The sequence below is a fragment of the Echiichthys vipera genome (genome assembly GCF_963691815.1).
Source record: "Echiichthys vipera genome assembly, chromosome: 21".
Classification (NCBI taxonomy): Eukaryota; Metazoa; Chordata; class Actinopteri; order Perciformes; family Trachinidae; genus Echiichthys; species Echiichthys vipera.
The window spans coordinates 24,952,555-24,975,062 of record NC_139846.1 but is presented as its reverse complement, the minus strand read 5'-3'; the positions used below and the strand labels follow the sequence as shown (position 1 = coordinate 24,975,062).

Sequence of the window (22,508 nt, the reverse complement as noted above, 5' to 3'; positions counted from 1 at the left end):
TTCTAAATAAATGGAATTCAGTAACAAAGGTTTATAATAAGAGACAATTATATATTTATATATATATTTTTTTTTATCATTTTGACTCAATATAGATTTTAAATAGCAGTGAAGTTGGTTTAACTTTTATTATTTTGCTTTTTTACAAATTAAATTATAAAATGTTTACAACAAATTTAGTGTTAAATTCATAATATTTATTTTTATAAAGTTATATTATTTCTAAAACTAAAAGAGATGCAAAATGACTAAAAATAGAAGCAAAACCAGCACAAAAAGATGCAAAATGACTAAAAAAAGATGCAAAACCACCACAAAAAGATGCAAAATGACTAAAAATAGATGCAAAACCAACACAAAAAGATGCAAAATGACTAAAAACAGATGCAAAACCACCACAAAAAGATGCAAAATGACTAAAATTAGATGCAAAACCACCACAAAAAGATGCAAAATGACTGAAAATAGATGCAAAACCAGCACAAAAAGATGCAAAATGACTAAAAATAGATGCAAAACCAGCACAAAAGGTGCAAAATGACTAAAAATAGATGCAAAACCACCACAAAAAGATGCAAAATGACTAAAAATAGATGCAAAACCACCACAAAAAGATGCAAAATGACTAAAAACAGATGCAAAACCAGCACAAAAAGATGCAAAATGACTAAAAATAGATGCAAAACCACCACAAAAAGATGCAAAATGACTAAAAATAGATGCAAAACCACCACAAAAAGATGCAAAATGACTAAAAATAGATGCAAAACCACCACAAAAAGATGCAAAATTACTGAATATTGTATCTTTTTGGTGACAAAGTATTTCTATGACTCTGATGTTTGAAATAAAAATGGCGGATCTCCACCTGCAGGGGGCGCGTGTGAAACAGGTGAGTGACACGTGGAGGAAAGTCTGTGTTTTATTAAATCCACTGCTTTGAATTCGCGTCACAAAGTTCCTTCCTGGGATCCAGAACCTTCAGATTTGGGGCCAAATGTTCTCATCTGCCTCTGAACGCTTCTGTTTTTCGGCCCCTCCGCGTCTGGATCAGGTTAGAGGCTCGCACGCGCTCTGATTGGCTCAGAGTCTGGAGTGAAGGGCGCACGTTTCACCACACCCGCTGATAAATCTGAGTCTGGGCACTTTCCTCCTGCGGGTCCGCGCGTGAACGGCACACGGCGGCACTACTGTTGAGTTTATACGGATTTTAAAAAGAAAAATATTCATTTAAATCACATTTGGAAGAAGATCTTTGGTGGAAAAGCCTGAGTGAGGACTGCGGGGGTCTCACATCACTTCTTTAATAAGTTTTCAGTCTCAACTTTTAAGATTTTACACCAAAAAAACCAAATCTGTTTAAAAGAATCGCGCTTTTTGAAGAGAAAGTGTGTTTGTGGGTTTTTTTGGGTCCGGATCGAGCGCGTAATTACGCACGGCGGCGGCTCCGGCTCCGGCTCCATGGCGCTCATGTGCAGACAGATCACCGGCAGCGCGGCCAGCTGCGCGGGCTGGGTCGGGGTCATCGTCGCCACGGCAACCAACGACTGGGTTCGGACCTGTGACTACTCGGTGGCCACCTGCGTCCGCATGGAGGAGCTGGGCTCCCGGGGACTCTGGGCGGAGTGCGTCATCTCCCCGGCGCTCTATCACTGCGTGGCCCTGAGCCAGCTGCTCTCCCTGCCCGGTAAGAGAGGGACGGAGGGAGGGATGGATGGATGGATGGACGGAGGGATGGACGGAGGGAGGGAGGGAGGGAGGGAGGGATGGATATTCTAATTATTAAGTGTTTAGTTTGTGCGTAAAACTGCTGTAAAATCATCAAATTTCAATATTTCTTTCTGATTTTTCTCATAAATCTCTTAAAAACCTTCAAACCTGCTCAAAACTAACAAATATTTAATCATTTTCCAGGATTTTAACCTTTAAATGACAGTTTCATTGTTTCAACACTAGAAAAAGAAAGACATGAATATTCACCAGAGCCGTTTTTGTCTTCCTGCTTTTGATTATGAGGAAAATGATTCATCACCTGTCTCTCTCTCTCTCTCTCTCTCTCTCTCTCTCTCTCTCTCTCTCTCTCTCTCTCTCTCTCTCCTCCTGTCTCTCCTCCTCCTCTCTCTCTCTCCTCCTGTCTCTCTCTCCTGCCTGTCTGTCTCTCTCCTCATGTCTCTCTACCTGTCTGTCTCTCTCTCTCTCTGTGTCTCTCTCTCTCTGTGTCTCTCTCCTCCGCTCTCTCTCCTCCTCCTCTCTCTCTCTCTCCTGTTTCTCCCCCTCCTGTCTCTCTCTCCTGTTTCTCCCTCGTCTCTCTCTCCTCCTCCTCTCTCTCTCTCCTCCTGTCTCTCCCCTCGTCTCTCTCTCCTCCTCCTCTCTCTCTCCCCCGTCTCTCTCTCTACCCGTCTGTCTCTCTCTCTCCCCCGTCTCTCGCCCCACCCGTCTGTCTCTCCTCCTCTCTCTCTCTCCCCCCCACCCGTCTGTCTCTCTCTCCCCCGTCTCTCCCCCCACCCGTCTGTCTCTCTCTCTCCTCCTCTCTCTCTCTCTCTCTCTCTCTCTCCTCCTCTCTCTCTCTCTCTCTCTCTCTCTCCCCTCACCCGTCTGTCTCTCAGCCTACCTGCAGACGGCCCGTGCTCTCATGATCTGCGCCTGTCTGCTCGGTCTGCCTGCGATGCTGACGGTGCTCATGTCGATGCCGTGCATCCGTCTGCAGAACGACACGACCGCCATCAAGCAGCGCCGCGCCAGAGTGGGAGGAGTCCTCTTCATCATCATGGGTGAGACAAGCACACGCACACACACACACACACACACACACACTTAAGTTTTTAGTAGAAAAGTTTAGCTTTTAGGGCGCCCTCCCACTGTGCCTCCGTCCCGTGCCCCAGCACGTCTCACGGGTAAAGTCTGGTTCCTTTGACCAGTGTGAGTGCAACCGTACCACGTCTAGGAGCGGCACGCTTGCCGTCCACGGCCCGTTTGGGAGAGGTGGGCTTTAGTAAAGCACGTTTGCACGTGTACGAGCACGAGCGTGCGCACGTGTACGAGCACGAGGCCTACGGTGGTTCTGAGGTCATTTCCTGTGCGCCTGTTGGGACGTAGAAAAAAGAAGGAGGGACCATGCGCGGACATTTCAAACAATGGCGGTGAAAGGTTCACGTTGGTGTGATGCGGAGGTGGAGTGTTTACTGCAGATTTGGTCGATGAAAAGATTCAAAAACAGTCGACAAGACGCACAAAAACTCCGAGGTCTACGGAAAGATCTGGAAACAAAGCCACGCATCGCCATGACGTCATCAATGCGTGTGACGTGTTACGGCGTGATGACGTATAGGCAGCAAGAAGCATTCTCCGAGGCCCAGGTAGTGTGAGTACAAACGGGCCTGGAGGGGGGGACAAGGACCCTAAAGCACGGGGCACGGGACGGAGGCACAGTGGGAGGGCGCCCTGAGAGAAAGTTCAGTTTTGAGGATGTTCAGGACTCGGCTCTGTTGCAGGAGGGAGGAGGGAGGAGGGGGTGGAAGGAGGGTCAGGGTTTACCGGTCCAGGCCTCGTCCTGACCGGGTCCATCTGGCAGACTGGCGTCCTTCCTGTGGGACGAGACGGGTACTTCCTGTAACAGCCTCAGGGACGGACCAGACGCTCCAGATTAGACTGTAGCCTGATGAAAGTGACATCTTGACTCCATCTCTCCACGTGTGTCTCCTCTGTGACGCCTCCGTCTCCCGTCTCTTCCAGCTGTGTGCGGCATCATCTCGACCGTGTGGTTCCCCGTCGGCGCTCACCGTGAGGAGGGTCTGATGTCCTTCGGCTTCTCCCTGTACTCCGGCTGGGTCGGCGCCGCCCTCTGCCTCCTGGGCGGCTTCATGATCTTGTTCTGCCACGGCGGCGGCGGACGCGACCCCGGGCCCCCCAGCAGGGGCAACAGCTTCTACTACTCCAGGCAGGGCGGCACGGCCACGCCGCTGGACCCCCCCGCCAACCACGCCAAGAGCGCACGGGTGTGAAGACGCCTGGTGGTCAGAGACTGAACCTCGACATCGTCAAGTCTTTGCTTTTTACATCCGCAGCGTAAAAAAGATTTTACACTTTAACACGATTTAAACAGGAAACTGATGCTTGTAAGTTTTGATGAGTCGTCGTTTCAAAATTAAAGACTTTAGTGTTGATTGTTTTACTTTAAATAGCGTGAAGACGTTTCTGAAATATGAGCTTTAGTACGGATAATTCACGAGTCATCATCTGTTCCCATGGTGACGGTCGTTCCTAACTGGGTCAGGACCCGAGGACTCGCGGTTCAAGGCTCTGGAGTGAATCCAAACAGAACAAACTTTCCCTGGTTAAGTTTAGGAAAATGTGGTTTGGGTCGAATCATGGACGGACGACTGAACTGAGGCTCTGACTCATAAAATATTGCTGAAAAATGATCACAAATATAAATAAAACGACAAAAATGAGCACAAAGGGACCAAAAAGTGACTATAGGGATGCAAAATGACCACGAACAGATGCAAAATGACTGGAAATAGACAGAAAAAGGCCACATGGAGACAGAAAATGACTAAAAATAGATGCAAAACCACCACAAAAAGATGCAAAATGACTGAAAATAGATGCAAAACCACCACAAAAAGATGCAAAATGACTAAAAATAGATGCAAAACCACCACAAAAAGATGCAAAATGACTAAAAATAGATGCAAAACCACCACAAAAAGATGCAAAACCAGCACAAAACGATGCAAAATGACTAAAAATAGATGCAAAACCAGCACAAAAAGATGCAAAATGACTAAAAACAGATGCAAAACCAGCACAAAAAGATGCAAAATGACTAAAAATAGATGCAAAACCAGCACAAAAAGATGCAAAATGACTAAAAATAGATGCAAAACCACCACAAAAAGATGCAAAATGACTAAAAATAGATGCAAAACCACCACAAAAAGATGCAAAACCAGCACAAAACGATGCAAAATGACTAAAAAAAGATGCAAAACCAGCACAAAAAGATGCAAAATGACTAAAAATAGATGCAAAACCAGCACAAAAAGATGCAAAATGACTAAAAATAGATGCAAAACCAGCACAAAAAGATGCAAAATGACTAAAAATAGATGCAAAACCACCACAAAAAGATGCAAAATGACTAAAAATAGATGCAAAACCAGCACAAAAAGATGCAAAATGACTAAAAATAGATGCAAAACCAGCACAAAAAGATGCTAAATGACTAAAAATAGATGCAAAACCAGCACAAAAAGATGCAAAATGACTAAAAATAGATGCAAAACCAGCACAAAAAGATGCTAAATGACTAAAAATAGATGCAAAACCAGCACAAAACATAAGGAAGTGAACTTACTTCAGGAAGAAGTCGACCTTTACTTTGACGCAGGACTCGAACACGGTTCTCCAGGGGAAAGTCGGTCCATCGTGGTTCTGATCCAAATGAAAACACACATTAACATGAAAACAATATTAATAATATAATATATAAAACATGTGATATGACCGTGTGTGTGCACTGTGCAGCTGCTCTCCTCCAGTAATAAAGGTCTGAATGAAAGAGTCTGAGAACGGATGATTTCAGCCACAGCGACACGTTTATTCCTGTTACACACGTTACGCTGCTGCTGCAGGCGTCAGAACACTCTTTCAAAGCACACACACACACACACACACACACACACACACACACACACACACACACAGAAGCATCTGGAGGACTCTGACCTTTGACCTGGGGTGAGGGACAGCAGGTCAACAGTAGATGTCACATAGAGGTGGACACGTCTTTGGTGCTAAATTTCACCATTTTTACGTCTGTTTTTAGTCGTTTTTGTGGTGTTTTTAGTCGTTTTGTCACTTTTTGTGTCTGTTTTTAGTCATTTTGTGGTGTTTTTGTGGTGTTTTTCACCTGTTTTTAGTCGTTTTTGTGGTGTTTTCAACTGTTTTTAGTCGTTTTTGTGGTGTTTTGCATCTGTTTTTAGTCGTTTTGTCATGTTTTTGTGTCTGTTTTTAGTCATTTTGTGGTGTTTTTGTGGTGTTTTTCACCTGTTTTTAGTCGTTTTTGTGGTGTTTATAGTCTGTTTTTAGTCGTTTTGTCACTTTTTGTGTCTGTTTTTAGTCATTTTGTGGTGTTTTTCACCTGTTTTTAGTCGTTTTTGTGGTGTTTTTAGTCTGTTTTTAGTCGTTTTGTCATGTTTTTGTGGGAACGCCGAGGCAGAAGCAGAGGCCGCTGTTAGGGAGAAAAGCATCTGTGAGGGAGGCGTCGTTCCTCCTCCTCCTCCTCCTCCTCCTCCTCCTCCTCCTCCTCCCCCTCTTCCTCCTCCTCCCCCTCCTCCTCCTCCTCCTCCTCCTCTGACACCAGAACCAGAACCAGAACCAGACTTTCACACCGAGACCAGCTAAAAAATAAAAATGTGTTTTTGATCGAGTGTCTCGTGTCGACAGCAAGTTTAAAAAGTCATAACTTCAGATCTTATCGGAGGTTCGGTCCTCTTCTTCTCCCACGTCGAAGCCATGATTGGTCCTTCCTCTGCCTCCTGGTCCAGACTGGTATCCAGACTGCTCGCCGTACTGCTCGCCATCGCCGTCGCCGTGCTGCTCTCCGTCCAGCTCCTCGTACTGGCCTCCCTGCGGCTGGTGGTAGTGCGACCCCCTCTCCTCCGGGGCGGACCAGCCCTGGTACGGCCTCTCGTCCCGGAGGTCGTCGTTGGGGGAGAAGGTGTCGTCGTCGTCGTCGAGGTGGTCGTCGTAGCGCTGGTAGGAGCTGGCGTGCGCCTGCTGCTCCCGGGCGTCCACCTCCAGCGTGCTGTGCCACACCCCGTAACAAGCGTAGATGAGCAGACCTGAGGACGGACAGACGGAGACGGTTAGAGGGAGAGGAGCTGGAGGGCGTTGGGAACGCTTGGTCATCTGTGCAGCAGCTGTCTGGATGTGCAGCGCGTTCCTGCAACAGGAGGTTCTGCACGTTCATATGAAACTCACGCTCCTCCGACACTCTAAAAACCACGAGTCTGGACCTGAAATCCTCCTCCAGGTGGATCTTTGCGTTCAAAGACGATAGTATAATGTCACAGCTCATCTTTAACACCAACGGGTCTCAAACAGTTTGGTCATTTTGAGCCAAAAAAGGAACAGAAGCAAGTGATTTTGTGTCCTCAGCACAGACGTTTTGAACGGCAGGGGCGAAAATGGAAAATAAAGGGCACATATTGCACGTTCTCGCCACTGAAGAGGACACTTTAACACACGTTTAAGCTCCTAGAGGACACTTTAGCACACGTTTATGCTCCTAGAGGACACTTTAACACTCGTTTATGCTCCTAGAGGACACTTTAACACACGTTTATGCTCCTAGAGGACACTTTAACACTCGTTTATGCTCCTAGAGGACACTTTAACACACGTTTAAGCTCCTAGAGGACACTTTAACACACGTTTATGCTCCTAGAGGACACTTTAACACTCGTTTATGCTCCTAGAGGACACTTTAACACACGTTTATGCTCCTAGAGGGCACTTTAACACACGTTTATGCTCCTAGAGGACACTTTAACACACGTTTATGCTCCTAGAGGGCACTTTAACACACGTTTATGCTCCTAGAGGACACTTTAACACACGTTTATGCTCCTAGAGGACACTTTAACACACGTTTATGCTCCTAGAGAACACTTTAGCACACGTTTATGCTCCTACACTTTAACACACGTTTATGCTCCTAGAGGACACTTTAACACACGTTTAGGCTCCTAGAGGACACTTTAGCACACATTTTGACTCCTAGAGGACACTTTAACACACGTTTAGGCTCCTAGAGGACACTTTAGCACACGTTTTGCTCCTAGAGGACACTTTAACACACATTTATGCTCCTAGAGGACACTTTAGCACACGTTTAGGCTCCTAGAGGACACTTTAGCACACGTTTAGGCTCCTAGAGGACACTTTAACACACGTTTATGCTCCTAGAGGACACTTTAGCACACGTTTTGCTCCTAGAGGACACTTTAACACACATTTATGCTCCTAGAGGACACTTTAACACACGTTTAGGCTCCTAGAGGACACTTTAACACACGTTTATGCTCCTAGAGGACACTTTAACACACGTTTAGGCTCCTAGAGGACACTTTAACACATGTTTAGGCTCCTAGAGGACACTTTAACACATGTTTAGGCTCCTAGAGGACACTTTAACACACGTTTAGGCTCCTAGAGGATACTTTAACACATGTTTATGCTCCTAGAGGACACTTTAGCACACGTTTATGCTCCTAGAGGACACTTTAACACACGTTTAGGCTCCTAGAGGACACTTTAGCACACGTTTTGCTCCTAGAGGACACTTTAACACACATTTATGCTCCTAGAGGACACTTTAGCACACGTTTAGGCTCCTAGAGGACACTTTAGCACACGTTTAGGCTCCTAGAGGACACTTTAACACACGTTTATGCTCCTAGAGGACACTTTAGCACACGTTTTGCTCCTAGAGGACACTTTAACACACATTTATGCTCCTAGAGGACACTTTAACACACGTTTAGGCTCCTAGAGGACACTTTAACACACGTTTATGCTCCTAGAGGACACTTTAACACACGTTTAGGCTCCTAGAGGACACTTTAACACACGTTTATGCTCCTAGAGGACACTTTAACACATGTTTAGGCTCCTAGAGGACACTTTAACACACGTTTATGCTCCTAGAGGACACTTTAACACATGTTTATGCTCCTAGAGGACACTTTAGCACACGTTTATGCTCCTAGAGGACACTTTAGCACACGTTAATGCTCCTAGAGGACACTTTAACACACGTTTATGCTCCTAGAGGACACAGGTTAACTCTTAATTAGTGTATTAGTATATTATATATATAATATAAACTATATTATATCAGTGTTTATTAGTTATAACGCGCTCAGAGGCTCCGATGTAGAAAATAACTCACTGTCACTTTATTTTGAAGGAGTGTTTCCTCACCTATGCAGCACCACACGGTGAACCGGGCCCAGGTGAGTGTCGACAGTTTCAGCATGAGGTAGCTGTTGACCAAAATGGCCGCCGCGGGGACGAACGGCACACAGGGCGCCATGTAGGGCAGCCTCCTCCCGCTCTCTGGCTGCTGCAAGATCAGGATCAAGAGCTTCGCCAAAGACCCCGCCATCAGCGTGGCCACGAGGCCGGAAAACACCGCCCCGGCCCCGGCGCCCTGCTCCACGCCGAATATAACGGTGGACCACAGGAGGAAGGACGTGAAGAAGAAGAGGAGGGTGCACCGGGTCACGATGCGGCCGGTGGCAGGGGTGGGCCGGGCCGACGCCGCGGGCATGCCCAGCCGCAGCCGCAGGGTGTAGTAATGACCTCCCAGGAGCCTCTTCAGCAGCGGGGCGTGGCCCGTGTGGAAGTCACAGTCGTCCCCCTCTCCGTCTGTCCCGCCCGCGTGGTAGGACGGCGATCCGTCTGCGTCCGAGCCTCCGATCAGCACGTGGTCGTCTTTGGCGGGGGCGGCCCCGTCGTCCTGGTGCTTCAGGTCGCCGCCGTCGTCTTCTGCGCCGTCAAACTGGTGCGTGTCGGCGTTCTCGTCGGGCTGGTAGCGCAGCAAGAGCACGCACACGCTCACCAGCGTGTAGGCCAGCAGGGTGCCGATGGACATCATCTCGATCAGGTCCCGCAGGCTCACCAGCAGAGCGAGGAGGGCGGCGAAGCTCCCCGACACCACGCACGCCACCGCGGGAGTGTGAGTGAGAGACGACACGTGAGACAGGAACCTGCGGACACATTGGACACAGAGTTAAGGCCGAGAGAGAACGTGCTTCTTTGGAATCTGACGAGCCGCCGCTCACGCTCGCGAGTTCTCCGTATTTCTTCCCACGCACGAAGAAAAACGTCTTTCGCAAAGTAACTTTACTGTTTGCGGTGCGACTCTCTGCTCCGCCGTCTCGCTGGATCCCTTTTTTCCCGCCGCAGCTCGGGTCAGATGTGTGATATCACTCATGCAAATGTTTATTTAAGTGCAACTCCGCCATAAAAAATCATCCCATGGTCCTTTGCGGCGCTCACACACATCAAATACGCCATTTTTTCCGCGTATAAGCTGTTAAAGGAGAATTACGGGAGAGTGGCTAACGGCCGGATGTGGCTAACACTGAATAGCTCTTTCAGCTGCAGGGGATCGAACACCGTGACCTGTAAAAACTCATCCGCCCTTTGCTCTGTGACCTCATGTCGCTGCCATCAGGGCGCGGATACGAGACGCCTCTCTGCAAAACTATCCGACTAAAAAAATCCCTCCTGACGCTGCAAACATGCTCGTCAGCGACCGCATGGGATTATTTGTTCTTATCCTTCCAGTGTTTTGTGTTGTTGTTTTTATCGCGTTTTATGTTTTATATATTTAATGTTTGCTGTTGGCTGTACGCTAAAACGCTCCTCTGGGATGATGAAGATACCTTAAACCTCCAGGAGAGTGGCTAACAGTGATTAGCTCGGGGCAGCACAGTGAAGGCATCAAAGGTCTTTTTTAACCACAGGCCAGTGTGGAGATCTAATCTCTCCACCTGGTCCTGGGTCTTCCCCGAGGCCTCCTCCCAGCTGGACGTGCCTGGAACACCTCCCTAGGGAGGCGCCCAGGGTTCATCCTTACCAGATGATCCTGAACCACCTCAACTGGCTCCTTTCAACGCAAAGGAGCAGCGGCTCTACTCCGAGTTCCTCACGGATGCTGAACTTCTCCCCCTCTCTCTAAGGGAGACTCCAGCCCCCTCCTGAGGAAACACAGTTCACACGCTTGGACCTGGACCTGGTTCTTTGGGTCCTGACCCAGCTTTCATGACCACAGGTGAGGGTAGGAACCAGGACTGAGCGGTAGATCCAGAGCTTTGTCTTCCTCAGCTCTCTTTTGGTCACAACGGTGCGGTAGAGCGACTGCAGCTCCGCCCCCGCTGCTCCGATTCTCCGGCCAAACTCACGCTCCATCGTCCCCTCACTCGTGAACAAGATCCCGAGGGACTTGAACTCCTTCACTTGGGGTAAGGACTCATTCCCTCCCTGGAGTAACGATCCACTAACATCTGTGAGGACGTTTTAACAGAGAAACATGCAACAGCGTATCAGAATCTTGAGTTCTCGGAGCCTCCTCACCTGAACAGCAGTCCGTCCCGGGACATGGCGTAGATGACCCGGGGCATGGGGAACAGCGAGCCCAGCAGGGACACGGTCAGACCGGCGATGGAGCCCACGGCCACGATGTACTTCCCCCACAGGAAGCCGTGCACGGCGAACATCTCCATGAGAGGAGCCGAGCCGTCGATGAGGTCGTAGGGGACCATGAGGGTCAGGACCACGCTCACCTGGACAGAGGACAGGGTCAGGACCACGCTCACCTGGACAGAGGACAGGGTCAGGACCACGCTCACCCGCACAGAGGACAGGGTCAGGGACGACCTCCACGTGCACCGCCATGAAAAGGTCACGTGGTTGTTGGTGTCAGTTACCTGTCTGTCTTACATGCTGCATGGGCGGGTGGTGAGACAGTGGCCATCGTGTCATTCTGAGGTCTATACAGTTGTTTTACGTCTATTTTAAGTCATTTTGCATCTTTTTGTGCTGGTTTTACATCTATTTTTAGTCATTTTGCATCTTTTTGTGCTGGTTTTGCATCTATTTTTAGTCATTTTGCATCTTTTTGTGCCGGTTTTGCATCTATTTTTAGTCATTTTGCATCTTTTTGTGCTGATTTGCATCTATTTTTAGTCCTTTTGCATCTTTTTGTGGTGGTTTTGCATCTGTTTTTAGTCATTTTGCATCTTTCTGTGCTGGTTTTGCATCTGTTTTTAGTCATTTTGCATCTTTTTGTGCTGATTTTGCATCTATTTTTAGTCATTTTGCATCTTTTTGTGGTGGTTTTGCATCTATTTTTAGTCATTTTGCATCTTTTTGTGGTGGTTTTGCATCAATTTTTACTCATTTTGCATCTTTTTGTGGTGGTTTTGCATCTATTTTTACTAATTTTGCATCTTTTTGTGGTGGTTTTGCATCTATTTTTAGTCATTTTGCATCTTTTTATGGTAGTTTTGCATCTATTTTTAGTCATTTTGCATCTTTTTGAGGTGGTTTTGCATCTATTTTTAGTCATTTTGCATCTTTTTGTGGTGGTTTTGCATCTGTTTTTAGTCATTTTGCATCTTTTTGTGGTGGTTTTGCATCTGTTTTTAGTCATTTTGCATCTTTTTGTGGTGGTTTTGCATCTATTTTTAGTCATTTTGCATCTTTTTGTGCTGGTTTTGCATCTATTTTTAGTCATTTTGCATCTTTTTGTGCTGATTTTGCATCTATTTTTAGTCATTTTGCATCTTTTTGTGCTGGTTTTGCATCTATTTTTAGTCATTTTGCATCTTTCTGTGCTGGTTTTGCATCTATTTTTAGTCATTCTGCATCTTTTTGTGGTGGTTTTGCATCTATTTTTAGTCATTTTGCATCTTTTTGTGGTGGTTTTGCATCTATTTTTAGTCATTTTGCATCTTTTTGTGCTGGTTTTGCATCTATTTTTAGTCATTTTGCATCTTTTTGTGCTGGTTTTGCATCTATTTTTAGTCATTTTGCATCTGTTTTTATTAATTTTACATCTATTTATGGTCATTTTATGTCTACTTTTAGTAGTTTTTTATTTCTCTGTTGGGGTTATTTATATTTTTTGCCTATTTTTAGTCTTTTTGCATCTATTTTTAGATATCTGACTTCTCTATGTGGTCATTTTTCATCTCTGTGGTGGTTTCACATCTATTTTTAGTACTTTTGAGTTACTACGTTGTCATTTTACATCTATTTTTAGAAAATTTTAATCCCTTTGGACTCATAAATGCACCTATTTCTCCATGTTTGACTTTTCTATGTGGTCGTTCAGCATCTCTGTGGTGGTTGTGTCACTTTTAGTCCCTTTGTAAATGTTATGCATCTATTTTCAGATGTTTGACCCAACCTTGGATCCTTTTGTGGTCATTTTAGATCGTTTACAGCTGTTCTGTGTGTGTGTGTGTGTGTGGTTTGCGCCCTCACCGACACATATGCAGTGAGGCAGGTGACCAGCGAGGCGGTGATGGCGTACGGGATGGAGGTGTTTGGGTTCTTCGCCTCCTCTCCTGTCGTTGCGATGATGTCGAAGCCGATGAAGGCGTAGAAGCAAGTCGCTGCCCCTTGCATCACCTGATGAGCAGATACAAGAGAACGCTTACTTATTTTCGGGGGGTTGGGGTTTGAACCTGTGGCTAAAACGCCAAAGCGCCTGAACGTCTCACCCCTGACCAGCCGTAGGGCAGGAACTTGCCGCTCTCCCAGTTGCTGGCGGAGAGGAAGAAGAGTCCGGCGATGACCATGAAGACCCAGACCACCAGGTTGACCACGTTGAGGACGTTGTTGAAGCCGACGGTGTTACGCACACCGAGGGCAACGATCCCCGTGACCAGCAGGGCGATGAACAGGGCCAGCAGGTCGGGGTACGTGTCCTCACCTTTACCTGAGGCCGACAGCAGATACAAAAATCTCTGTAAGTGTGGTCTTTACCTTCTCCGTAAAGTGTCCCGAGATACATTCTGACCGTACTGACCGAGTCCCCTGAGCGTGCCCAGGTGCGTTATCATGAAGTCACTGATGCTGTGATTGGCCAGGGAGTCGAACATGCTGCTGAGCGCCGACGCCCCCGCCGCCGTGCCGATCAGATACTCCAGGATCAGGTTCCAGCCGATGAAGAACGCCACGAACTCCCCGACGGTCACGTAGCTGTAGGTGTAGGCCGAGCCGGTCGTCTTCGGGACGCGGACGCCAAACTCCGCGTAGCAAACACCTGAAGACAAAGAACGCACGAGTATTCAGTGAGACAGTCATCGTCTTGGGCTTCATTTGGTCTCTTCAGGACGCCACGGGTGGTGTTTTGTACCATCTAGGGTAAATAAACGTCTCTTCGGGACGCCAAGGGTGATGTTTTGTACCATTTAGGGTAAATAAACGTCTCTTTAGGACGCCAAGGGTGATGTTTTGTACCATTTAGGGCAAATAAACGTCTCTTCAGGACGCCAAGGGTGGTGTTTTGTACCATTAAGGGCAAATAAACGTCTCTTCAGGACGCCAAGGGTGGTGTTTTGTACCATTAAGGGTAAATTAACGTCTCTTCAGGACGCCAAGGGTGGCGTTTTGTACCATTTAGGGTAAATAAACGTCTCTTCAGGACGCCAAGGGTGATGTTTTGTACCATTTAGGGCAAATAAACGTCTCTTCAGGACGCCAAGGGTGGTGTTTTGTACCATTAAGGGTAAATAAACGTCTCTTCGGGACGCCAAAGGTGACGTTTTGTACCATCTAGGGCAAATAAACGTCTCCACATTGTTCCGTCGCCTCACCTGACAGTATGGACGCCACCGCTGCGATGATGAAAGACAGGATGACCCCGGGCCCGGCCATCGCCTTCGCAACCAGCCCGGCGACCACGTACATCCCCGTGCCGACGCAGCTGCCCACCCCGAGCGACACCAGGTCCACGGTGGTGAGGACCTTGGCGAGCCCGACCGCCGGCCCCTCCCCGAGCTCGGTGAGGTGGTCGGCGCCGTGACCCATGGAGCCCACCGGTTTTGTGCGCAGCAGGCGGGAGCACATGTTGTACCAGGCGTCGCCCAAAGACACGCGCCGCAGCCACGCCGCCATCACGGCGCCCGTTTGTAACCTGTTCTACCTTTGTCTCCGTCACGCTCCTCGATCATTCTCTCACTCCAGTCATGGTTCGTCCTCTTTCGTTCGTTCTTCAGACGCCACGGATCCACGTGAGACGGAGCGCAGACGCTGCGAAAACAAATATTCACCGTTAATGTCGATTAAAGTGTAAATAACACCGTTACAGAAGTAAAAATACACAAATACAGAATATTTTTGTCATTTTTCATCTATTTTTTGTCATTTTGCATCTTTTTGTGGTGGTTTTGCATCTATTTTAAGTCATTTTGCATCTTTTTGTGGTGGTTTTGCATCTATTTTGAGTCATTTTGCATCTTTTTGTGGTGGTTTTGCATCTATTTTTAGTCATTTTGCATCTTTTTGTGGTGGTTTTGCATCTATTTTTAGTCATTTTGCATCTTTTTGTGCTGGTTTTGCATCTATTTTTAGTCATTTTGCATCTTTTTGTGGTGGTTTTGCATCTATTTTTAGTCATTTTGCATCTTTTTGTGCTGGTTTTGCATCTATTTTTAGTCATTTTGCATCTTTTTGTGCTGGTTTTGCATCTATTTTTAGTCATTTTGCATCTTTTGTGGTGGTATTGCATCTATTTCTAGTCATTTTGCATCTTTTTGTTCTGGTTTTGCATCTATTTTTAGTCATTTTGCATCTTTTTGTGCTGTTTTTGCATCTATTTTTAGTCATTTTGCATCTTTTTGTGGTGGTTTTGCATCTATTTTTATCTATTTTTAGTACTTTTGAGTGACTTTGTTTTGCTATTTACATCCATACCAACAGTGTAATGAATTATGTGGATAACAATAATAATAAAACACAAGAAAAGACAAATTACTCGGGAAAAACTATCCGATACGCCGACGATCATCTGTTCTCTCACTCACTGGAGCGAGACTCACGCTGTGAAACATTAATGAAGAGGATCAGTTTCACTACGGAAAAGGTAGAAACGTGAAACTGAACACGCCTGAAGCAGCTTCTACACATTTACATTTACACTTTATTCATATTTACAGAGTTTAATCATAACAAAGGTCGTTTCAGGACCCAGAGACGGACAGCAACCGTTATAATCTCATTAACAACTGTGATAATTACGCAAATATGATTAATAATAATTATAATATGAATAGCAGGGTTATTATTTGCCCCACTGGACAATTACGACGGTACGGGTGCTTAATATTATTAATAATAATTATAATAATGTTTTTATTTCATTAACTTCAAAGTTAGCTAAACATTTCCAATGGATTCCTGTTTTATTTTATTTAAGAGTTGAAATATGAGAAATTTTAATTAAATTACTTTTGTTTTGCACTCACAGGTGTGTGTCCCCGTCCTCTGCACGCCTGAGACGCTCACAGGTGTGTGTGTCCGTCCTCTGCACACCTGAGACACTCACAGGTGTGTGTCCTCGTCCTCTGCAGACCTGAGCACACAGGTGAGACACTCACAGGTGTGTGTCCTCGTCCTCTGCAGACCTGAGCACACAGGTGAGACACTCGCAGGTGTGTGTCCTCGTCCTCTGCACACCTGAGACACTCACAGGTGTGTGTCCCCGTCCTCTGCACACCTGAGACGCTTGCAGGTGTGTGTCCTCGTCCTCTGCACACCTGAGCACACAGGTGAGACACTCACAGGTGTGTGTCCTTGTCCTCTGCACACCTGAGCACACAGGTGAGACACTCACAGGTGTGTGTCCTTGTCCTCTGCACACCTGAGCACACCGGTGAGACACAGGTGTGTGTCCTCGTCCTCTGCACACCTGAGCACACAGGTGAGACACTCGCAGGTGTGTGTGCCCGTCCTCTGCACACAGGTGAGACACTCACAGGTGTGTGTCCCCGTTCTCTGCAGACCTGAGCACACAGGTGAGACGCTCACAGGTGTGTGTCCTCGTCCTCTGCAGACCTGAGCACAAAGGTGAGACACTCACAGGGGTGTGTCCTCGTCCTCTGCAGAGCTGAGCACACAGGTGAGACACTCGCAGGTGTGTGTCCCTGTCCTCTGCACACCTGAGACACTCGCAGGTGTGTCCCCGTCCTCTGCAGAGCTGCGGGAAATGGTGCTGAATGGAGCAACAACGTTCAGAGCTGAAGTATGTGAGGAGGCTGATGCATTATTCAACACCTGAGTGTGTGTGTGAGTGTGAGTATGTGTGAGAGAGTGTGTGTGAGTGTGCGTGTGAGTGAGAGTGTGTGAGTATGTGCGTGTCTGTGTGTGTTCAGCAGCCGCCACAAGTTTCTTTACTCTTTGTATGCAGAGCTGAGAACTGACCAGGTGTGTGTGTTTACTTATACATTCTTGTCCAGCGGACGTTGTGAGGACCAGCACGTTAGGCCCCACGAACTGGGGACCTGTGTACCTTTAAAAGTTAGTGGATGATCCAAACCTTCTGCAAAGACACAGTGAAGGCCGCTGTTGTCTGCGGTGTAATGTGACGCACAGAGTCGGGTTACACCTGCGCGTAACATGAGCGTCTAAAACAGGAGCAACAGGACACCGCGGAGCAGACTGTGGAGGAAAACAGGGACCGTTTCCAAGGAGACGGTTAAGTTGATGTTGAAGAAAGAAGTCGTATTTGACGTTTTGATGCAGAGCATCTGAAGGTGGATGCATTCCTGAAGCTACGAGATTTATACGCAACAGATGAGGGGAAGCACGCACACACACCGTCTCTCTCTCTCTCTCTCTCCCTCACACACACACACACACACACACTGAGGAGCAAAAAGACTCTGGTTGTTTTTGAAGCTGAAACATTTGCTGGTTTCAGTGCCGACATTACAAAATACATATTTATGTATATTTATATTATTTTATATGAGACTAATCTTATTACTTACAAAAACTGTAAAAAAGTCCAAATTAAAGTGACATCATTGCCTTAAACACTGTTTCTTTATTGTTTATAGTGTCTGTAGCACCACCTGGTGTCCATGTTGTGTTCTGCTGCACGAGCGTCTGCAGGAGAAAGGACCAGAGACCTGTTTTCAGTCATTTTGCTTCTTTTTGTGCTGGTTGTGCATCTTAACTGATTATTTCACTCCATCAGGTTAAATCAGAGGTTATTGTACTAGTTTGATAATCTGTTGGGCAACTTCAGTCCATTTTTTACTGAAACAAATGTAGAAAACACCGTGTTCAGTCTCATGTAGAGCTTTTGTTTTTTTGATTTATGTTTATGCTTATTGTTACTCTGATCCTTTTCCTTTTCCGCCTTTGTATTGAAACTGTTGCAAAATAATTTCCCTCAGGATAAATAAAGCTTCTTGAATCTTGTTTTCTATCATAGAGGACGTGACTTATCTGACATTTTAGTACTTTTAAACTTTGAAAACACTTACTCAAATGTTTTCATTCAAAGAAATGAAAAAAGTTTCTTCCTGTCGAGAGAAACTTCACCTCAACACCTTCATTTATAATGAAAACAAGACTTTAAGACCTTAAATGAACTAAAACATCATTTAAGACTTAAGCGTCTGTGTGTGTGTGTGTGCGTTTACAGAACCGTTAAAAAAAAACACGAGACGTAAAAACTCTTTTTCACACGTTTATTCTCCCGACACACTCGTTCACTCGTCGGCCTCCGACTCCTCGTCGTCGTCCTGACTGATCTGGAAGTAGCGCAGCTCGTACGTCTCCTTGTCGGACGCCACCACCCGCAGCCAGTCGCGGAGGTTGTTCTTCTTCAGGTACTTCTTGGTCAGGTACTTCAGGTACCTGGTGGAGGAGCAGGAGCGTGAGTTTGGTGTGTGCCGTGTGGTTCTGTGTGACGTTTGCCGCCGCAGCTCGTCGCCCTCTCACCTTTTGGAGAACTGCTTCTCAGACGTGACGTTGATCTTGTTCTTCATGCGGCCGACCTGGACGGTGTTACCGAGGTTACCCGTCTTCCCGTTGACCTTGATCCTCTCTTTGAGGAAGATTTCCTGTTGGACAGAGCACAGTGACACGCTAGGGAAGGGAACCCTAGGAGGTGCGGAGCTAGGGAAGGAGGCCCTAGTCCAGACGCGGGTTAGCTGCGTGCAAACACCACGACGTGATGATCTGCAGGAGAAACCTTCCCCTGGGGGTTTACTACTTTTCCTGCTTCCTAATTAAAGTGTGTGGAAAATATGAATCACATTCTCTCAAACGTCAACAACCAGAGTCTGAATCTCGTCGATAAAAAGAGGAAACGTTTGAGCCTCGAGAGTCGACTGAAGATGGAAACGGCTCCGTCCCGTATCAGAGTTTCTGCTCAGCGTTCAGAAAAGCCACGAAGGAAAACAGATCAAGACACGGATGAAGTCGATGCGGACCGAGGCAACGTTTACACGTACAGAGTGTGTTTAAACAGAGACTTTTCCCTGCGTTTAAACACAAACGGAGAACTCTCCTCTGAATAAGATCATTTCTAAAAACTCCGCACACAAACATGCATGTTTCTCTGGTGCACAGTTTAATTAGTAAAACCCTGGTGGAAGGTTGAAATCTGACTTTCCCCCTGGACTCTGGTTTCAGGAGCAACAGCTGCGTCACGTGTGGATGAAAGGACGAAACAGAGAAACACGCACATTTGTGTGCGGAGCTTTTCACAACTCTCCACTTTGGGCGGAGTTTTTAGAAAGGGTCTTATTCAGAGGAGAGTTCTCCGTTCGTCATGTCATTTAGTCAGGACCCAAAGAACCAGGTCCAGGTCCAAGCGTCTGAACTGTGTTTCCTCAGGAGGGGGGCTGGAGTCTCCCTTAGAGAGAGGGGGAGAAGTTCAGCATCCGTGAGGAACTCGGAGTAGAGCCGCTGCTCCTTTGTGTTGAAAGGAGCCAGTTGAGGTGGTTCAGGATCATCTGGTAAGGATGAACCCTGGGCGCCTCCCTAGGGAGGTGTTCCAGGCACGTCCAGCTGGGAGGAGGCCTCGGGGAAGACCCAGGACCAGGTGGAGAGATTAGATCTCCACACTGGCCTGGGAACGCCTCAGGATCCCCCAGTTAGAGCTGGTTAATGTGGCCCGGGAAAGGGAAGTTTGGGGTCCCCTGCTGGAGCTGCTGCCCCTGAGACCCGACCCCGGATAAGAGGCTGAAGATGAGATGATGAGTTCTCCGTTTGTGTTTAAACGCAGGGAAACGTCTCTGTTTAAACACACTCTGTACGTGTAAACGTGGCCTCGGTCCGCATCGACTTCATCCGTGTCTTGATCTGTTTTCCTTCGTGGCTTTTCTGAACACGGAGATTCAGACTCTGCTTGTTGACATTTTTAAGTCAGATTTCAGTCGTTTCAGAGCAGAAAAATCTACGTTAAGACACTCTTTAGAAACAGGGGGGCGGGGGGGGCTGCGGAGAGACTTACAAAGTTGGCAGAGTCCAGGATCCCGTCCTCCACAGGGTGGGTCAGGTCCAGCGTGAACTTCCATGCGGCTCCTTTTTTGGACTTCCTGGCGACGGTCGGCCTCTTGTGTTTGAGCTGTGACGTAAAAGGAGACGTCAGCTCTGATGTGGATCTCTAGAGTTCCTACTTTCATGGGTTTTTACGGTGATGAACCTCCAGAAACATCTGTGAAAACTAAGTCTTTATGTTTGTGAATGCGTCACATTTATGACTAAATAAATATTTCTGTATTTTTCTGTATCGTCCGTCTCGTTCAGGATTTTACTCGTTTCTACATCGTCGATGTTTTCAGTTTAATCTGATTTTAAAATGGACATTTTTATTACTGAGCCCGTTACTTTATAAACTGTGTTACACACCTTAGTGAACACAACTAGAAAATAGTTCCTTGTTTAAATTACTAAGATAAAAGTCTTGGCAGAAATAAACAGATATCTTATTTGTTAATGACGCAAGAACTAAATAAATAAGTGAAGACAAATGAAATAAAAGGAGATGCATGAATAAAAGAATAAATAAATACCAGAATGTATAAATAAATAAAAGGATAAATAAAGGCCTAAACAAATGTGTAAATCAGTGAAGACAAATAAATAAATAAATATCTGCATGAATAAAAAAAGAAATAAAGGCATAAATACTGGAATAAATCGATGAGTAAATGTATAAATAACTAAAATAAACAAATAAATACCGGAAGAAAAAATAATGAATAGATGTATAAATAAAGACAAATAAATGCATGATTACATAAATAAAATAATTAAAGGCATAAATAAATACTGGAATAAATAAATTGATAAGCAAATTCATAAATAAGTAAAGACTTCAATAAATGCATGAATAGATGTATAAATCAAATTATTTATATATAAATAAAAGGAATAAACAAATTCATGAATAAATGTAAAAAAAATCCTAAGGCCTAAGCAAATGTATAAAAAAGTAAAGACATAAATATATACATGCATGAATAAATATAAATAGATCATTAAATTTATGAATAAAAAAAATAATTAAAAGCATAAACAGTGGAATGAAAACATTAATTCATGAGTAAGGGTATAAATACAATAAATAAATACTGTTAGAAATAACGAGATTCATGAATCAATGTATAAAAAAAATAATTCAAAAAATGAATAATGCTTTATGATACTGATTTATTTTTGCTGTATGTCGTCATTCATTGAGACTTATCAGCCATAGTAGAGACATTTACTGCATATTTCTGCTTTAATCAGAAATATAATAATAGTTCAGAACATGAAAGTTGTGCCGAACTCTCCACTGAGCCTCAGACTAGACGTAAAATAAAATAACACATAAAGTTCATCAGTGAAACAGAGTAAAACCCTAAAACACCAGTTTTCTCTATGGACTTCGGCGGAGAGACGCGGGCAAATGAATGGAACACGTGGCAGAAAGCGACAAGTTTACTCCGGGCTAATGCTAACGGTTTAGCTCAACACAGAGCTAATGCTAACGGTTTAACTCAACACAGAGCTAATGCTAACGGTTTAACTCAACTACGAGCTAAAGCTAACTGTTTAGCTCAACACAGAGCTAATGCTAACGGTTTAACTCAACTACGAGCTAATGCTAACTGTTCATTTAAACTACGAGCTAATGCTAACGGTTTAACTCAACTACGAGCTAAAGCTAACTGTTTATGTTACCACGGCGCCTTGAGGCCCAAGCTTTACTCTGTTTCAGTGAGTCACGAGCGGGAAAAGCGGGTAAAAGTCAGTGAATTCACGCTAAAGCGCGAGCATCGCTGCGGAGCCGCCAGGACTTACCGGCGCCATGTTGAGAGGTCGGACGAGAAAGGAGGAAGCGGACGTGACGCAGCGGTGACGCAGCAGTGACGTACATGGAACGCCCTGACCAAATATGGTAATGAGCCAGTGCGGAAATAAACAAGGCTATGGAGGATTAATAATATCATTATTATTATTATTATTATTAATAATAATAATATTAAACACATACAGGATTAAACATGACTCAATAATTAAATAATAAAAGTAACAATAATAATAATAATAATATTAATAATAATAAATACAATACTAAACATGACTCAGTAAGTAAATAATAATAATTAATAATAATAATAAATAAATACACAGGACTAAACATGACTCAGTAAGTAAATAATAATAATTAATAATAATAATAAATAAATACACAGGACTAAACATGACTCAGTAAGTAAATAATAATAATAATAATAATAATAAATAAATACACACAGGACTAAACGTGACTCAGTAAGTAAATGATAATAATAATAATAATAATAATAATAATAATAATAAACACATACAGGACTAAACATGACTCAGTAAGTAAATAATAATAATAATAAATACATACAGGACTAAACATGACTCAGTAAGTAAATAATAAT

General features: G+C 45.2%; 3 protein-coding genes across 3 annotated transcripts; 1 reads left to right on the top strand and 2 right to left on the bottom strand.

Moving 5' to 3' along the window:
* The first annotated feature begins 1,186 nt into the window (after positions 1 to 1,186).
* On the top strand, positions 1,187 to 4,277 carry LOC310963602 (claudin-11-like). The gene is made up of 3 exons (XM_083936480.1): positions 1,187 to 1,687; positions 2,607 to 2,771; positions 3,733 to 4,277. The coding sequence occupies exons 1-3, from the start codon at positions 1,462 to 1,464 to the stop codon at positions 3,999 to 4,001; spliced, it is 660 nt and encodes a 219-aa protein (XP_083792606.1). The 5' UTR covers positions 1,187 to 1,461; the 3' UTR covers positions 4,002 to 4,277.
* A 2,194-nt stretch (positions 4,278 to 6,471) lies between these two features.
* Positions 6,472 to 14,703, bottom strand: LOC310963554 (putative cationic amino acid transporter; the record flags this gene model as incomplete). The annotated part of the gene is made up of 7 exons (XM_083936418.1): positions 6,472 to 6,848; positions 8,992 to 9,779; positions 11,152 to 11,360; positions 13,066 to 13,212; positions 13,305 to 13,522; positions 13,613 to 13,849; positions 14,403 to 14,703. The coding sequence occupies 7 exons, from the start codon at positions 14,701 to 14,703 to the stop codon at positions 6,472 to 6,474; spliced, it is 2,277 nt and encodes a 758-aa protein (XP_083792544.1).
* A 3,579-nt stretch (positions 14,704 to 18,282) lies between these two features.
* rpl22l1 (ribosomal protein L22-like 1) lies at positions 18,283 to 21,920 on the bottom strand. Its single transcript, XM_083935698.1, has 4 exons — positions 21,895 to 21,920; positions 20,057 to 20,170; positions 18,538 to 18,659; positions 18,283 to 18,453 (listed from the first exon to the last, which is right to left on the bottom strand). The coding sequence occupies exons 1-4, from the start codon at positions 21,901 to 21,903 to the stop codon at positions 18,306 to 18,308; spliced, it is 393 nt and encodes a 130-aa protein (XP_083791824.1). The 5' UTR covers positions 21,904 to 21,920; the 3' UTR covers positions 18,283 to 18,305.
* Positions 21,921 to 22,508: the final 588 nt, after the last annotated feature.

Excerpts from the sequence above, each read along its gene's own strand:
- LOC310963602 (XM_083936480.1), top strand. The coding sequence starts at position 1,462 with ATGGCGCTCATGTGCAGACAGATCACCGGCAGCGCGGCCAGCTGCGCG. Across the intron at positions 1,688-2,606 it reads CCAGCTGCTCTCCCTGCCCG|CCTACCTGCAGACGGCCCGT; the intron begins GTAAGAGAGGGA and ends TCTGTCTCTCAG. Across the intron at positions 2,772-3,732 it reads AGTCCTCTTCATCATCATGG|CTGTGTGCGGCATCATCTCG; the intron begins GTGAGACAAGCA and ends CGTCTCTTCCAG.
- rpl22l1 (XM_083935698.1), bottom strand. Across the intron at positions 18,660-20,056 it reads TCCTGGACTCTGCCAACTTT|GAAATCTTCCTCAAAGAGAG; the intron begins GTAAGTCTCTCC and ends TCTGTCCAACAG. Across the intron at positions 18,454-18,537 it reads GAGAAGCAGTTCTCCAAAAG|GTACCTGAAGTACCTGACCA; the intron begins GTGAGAGGGCGA and ends CTCCTCCACCAG.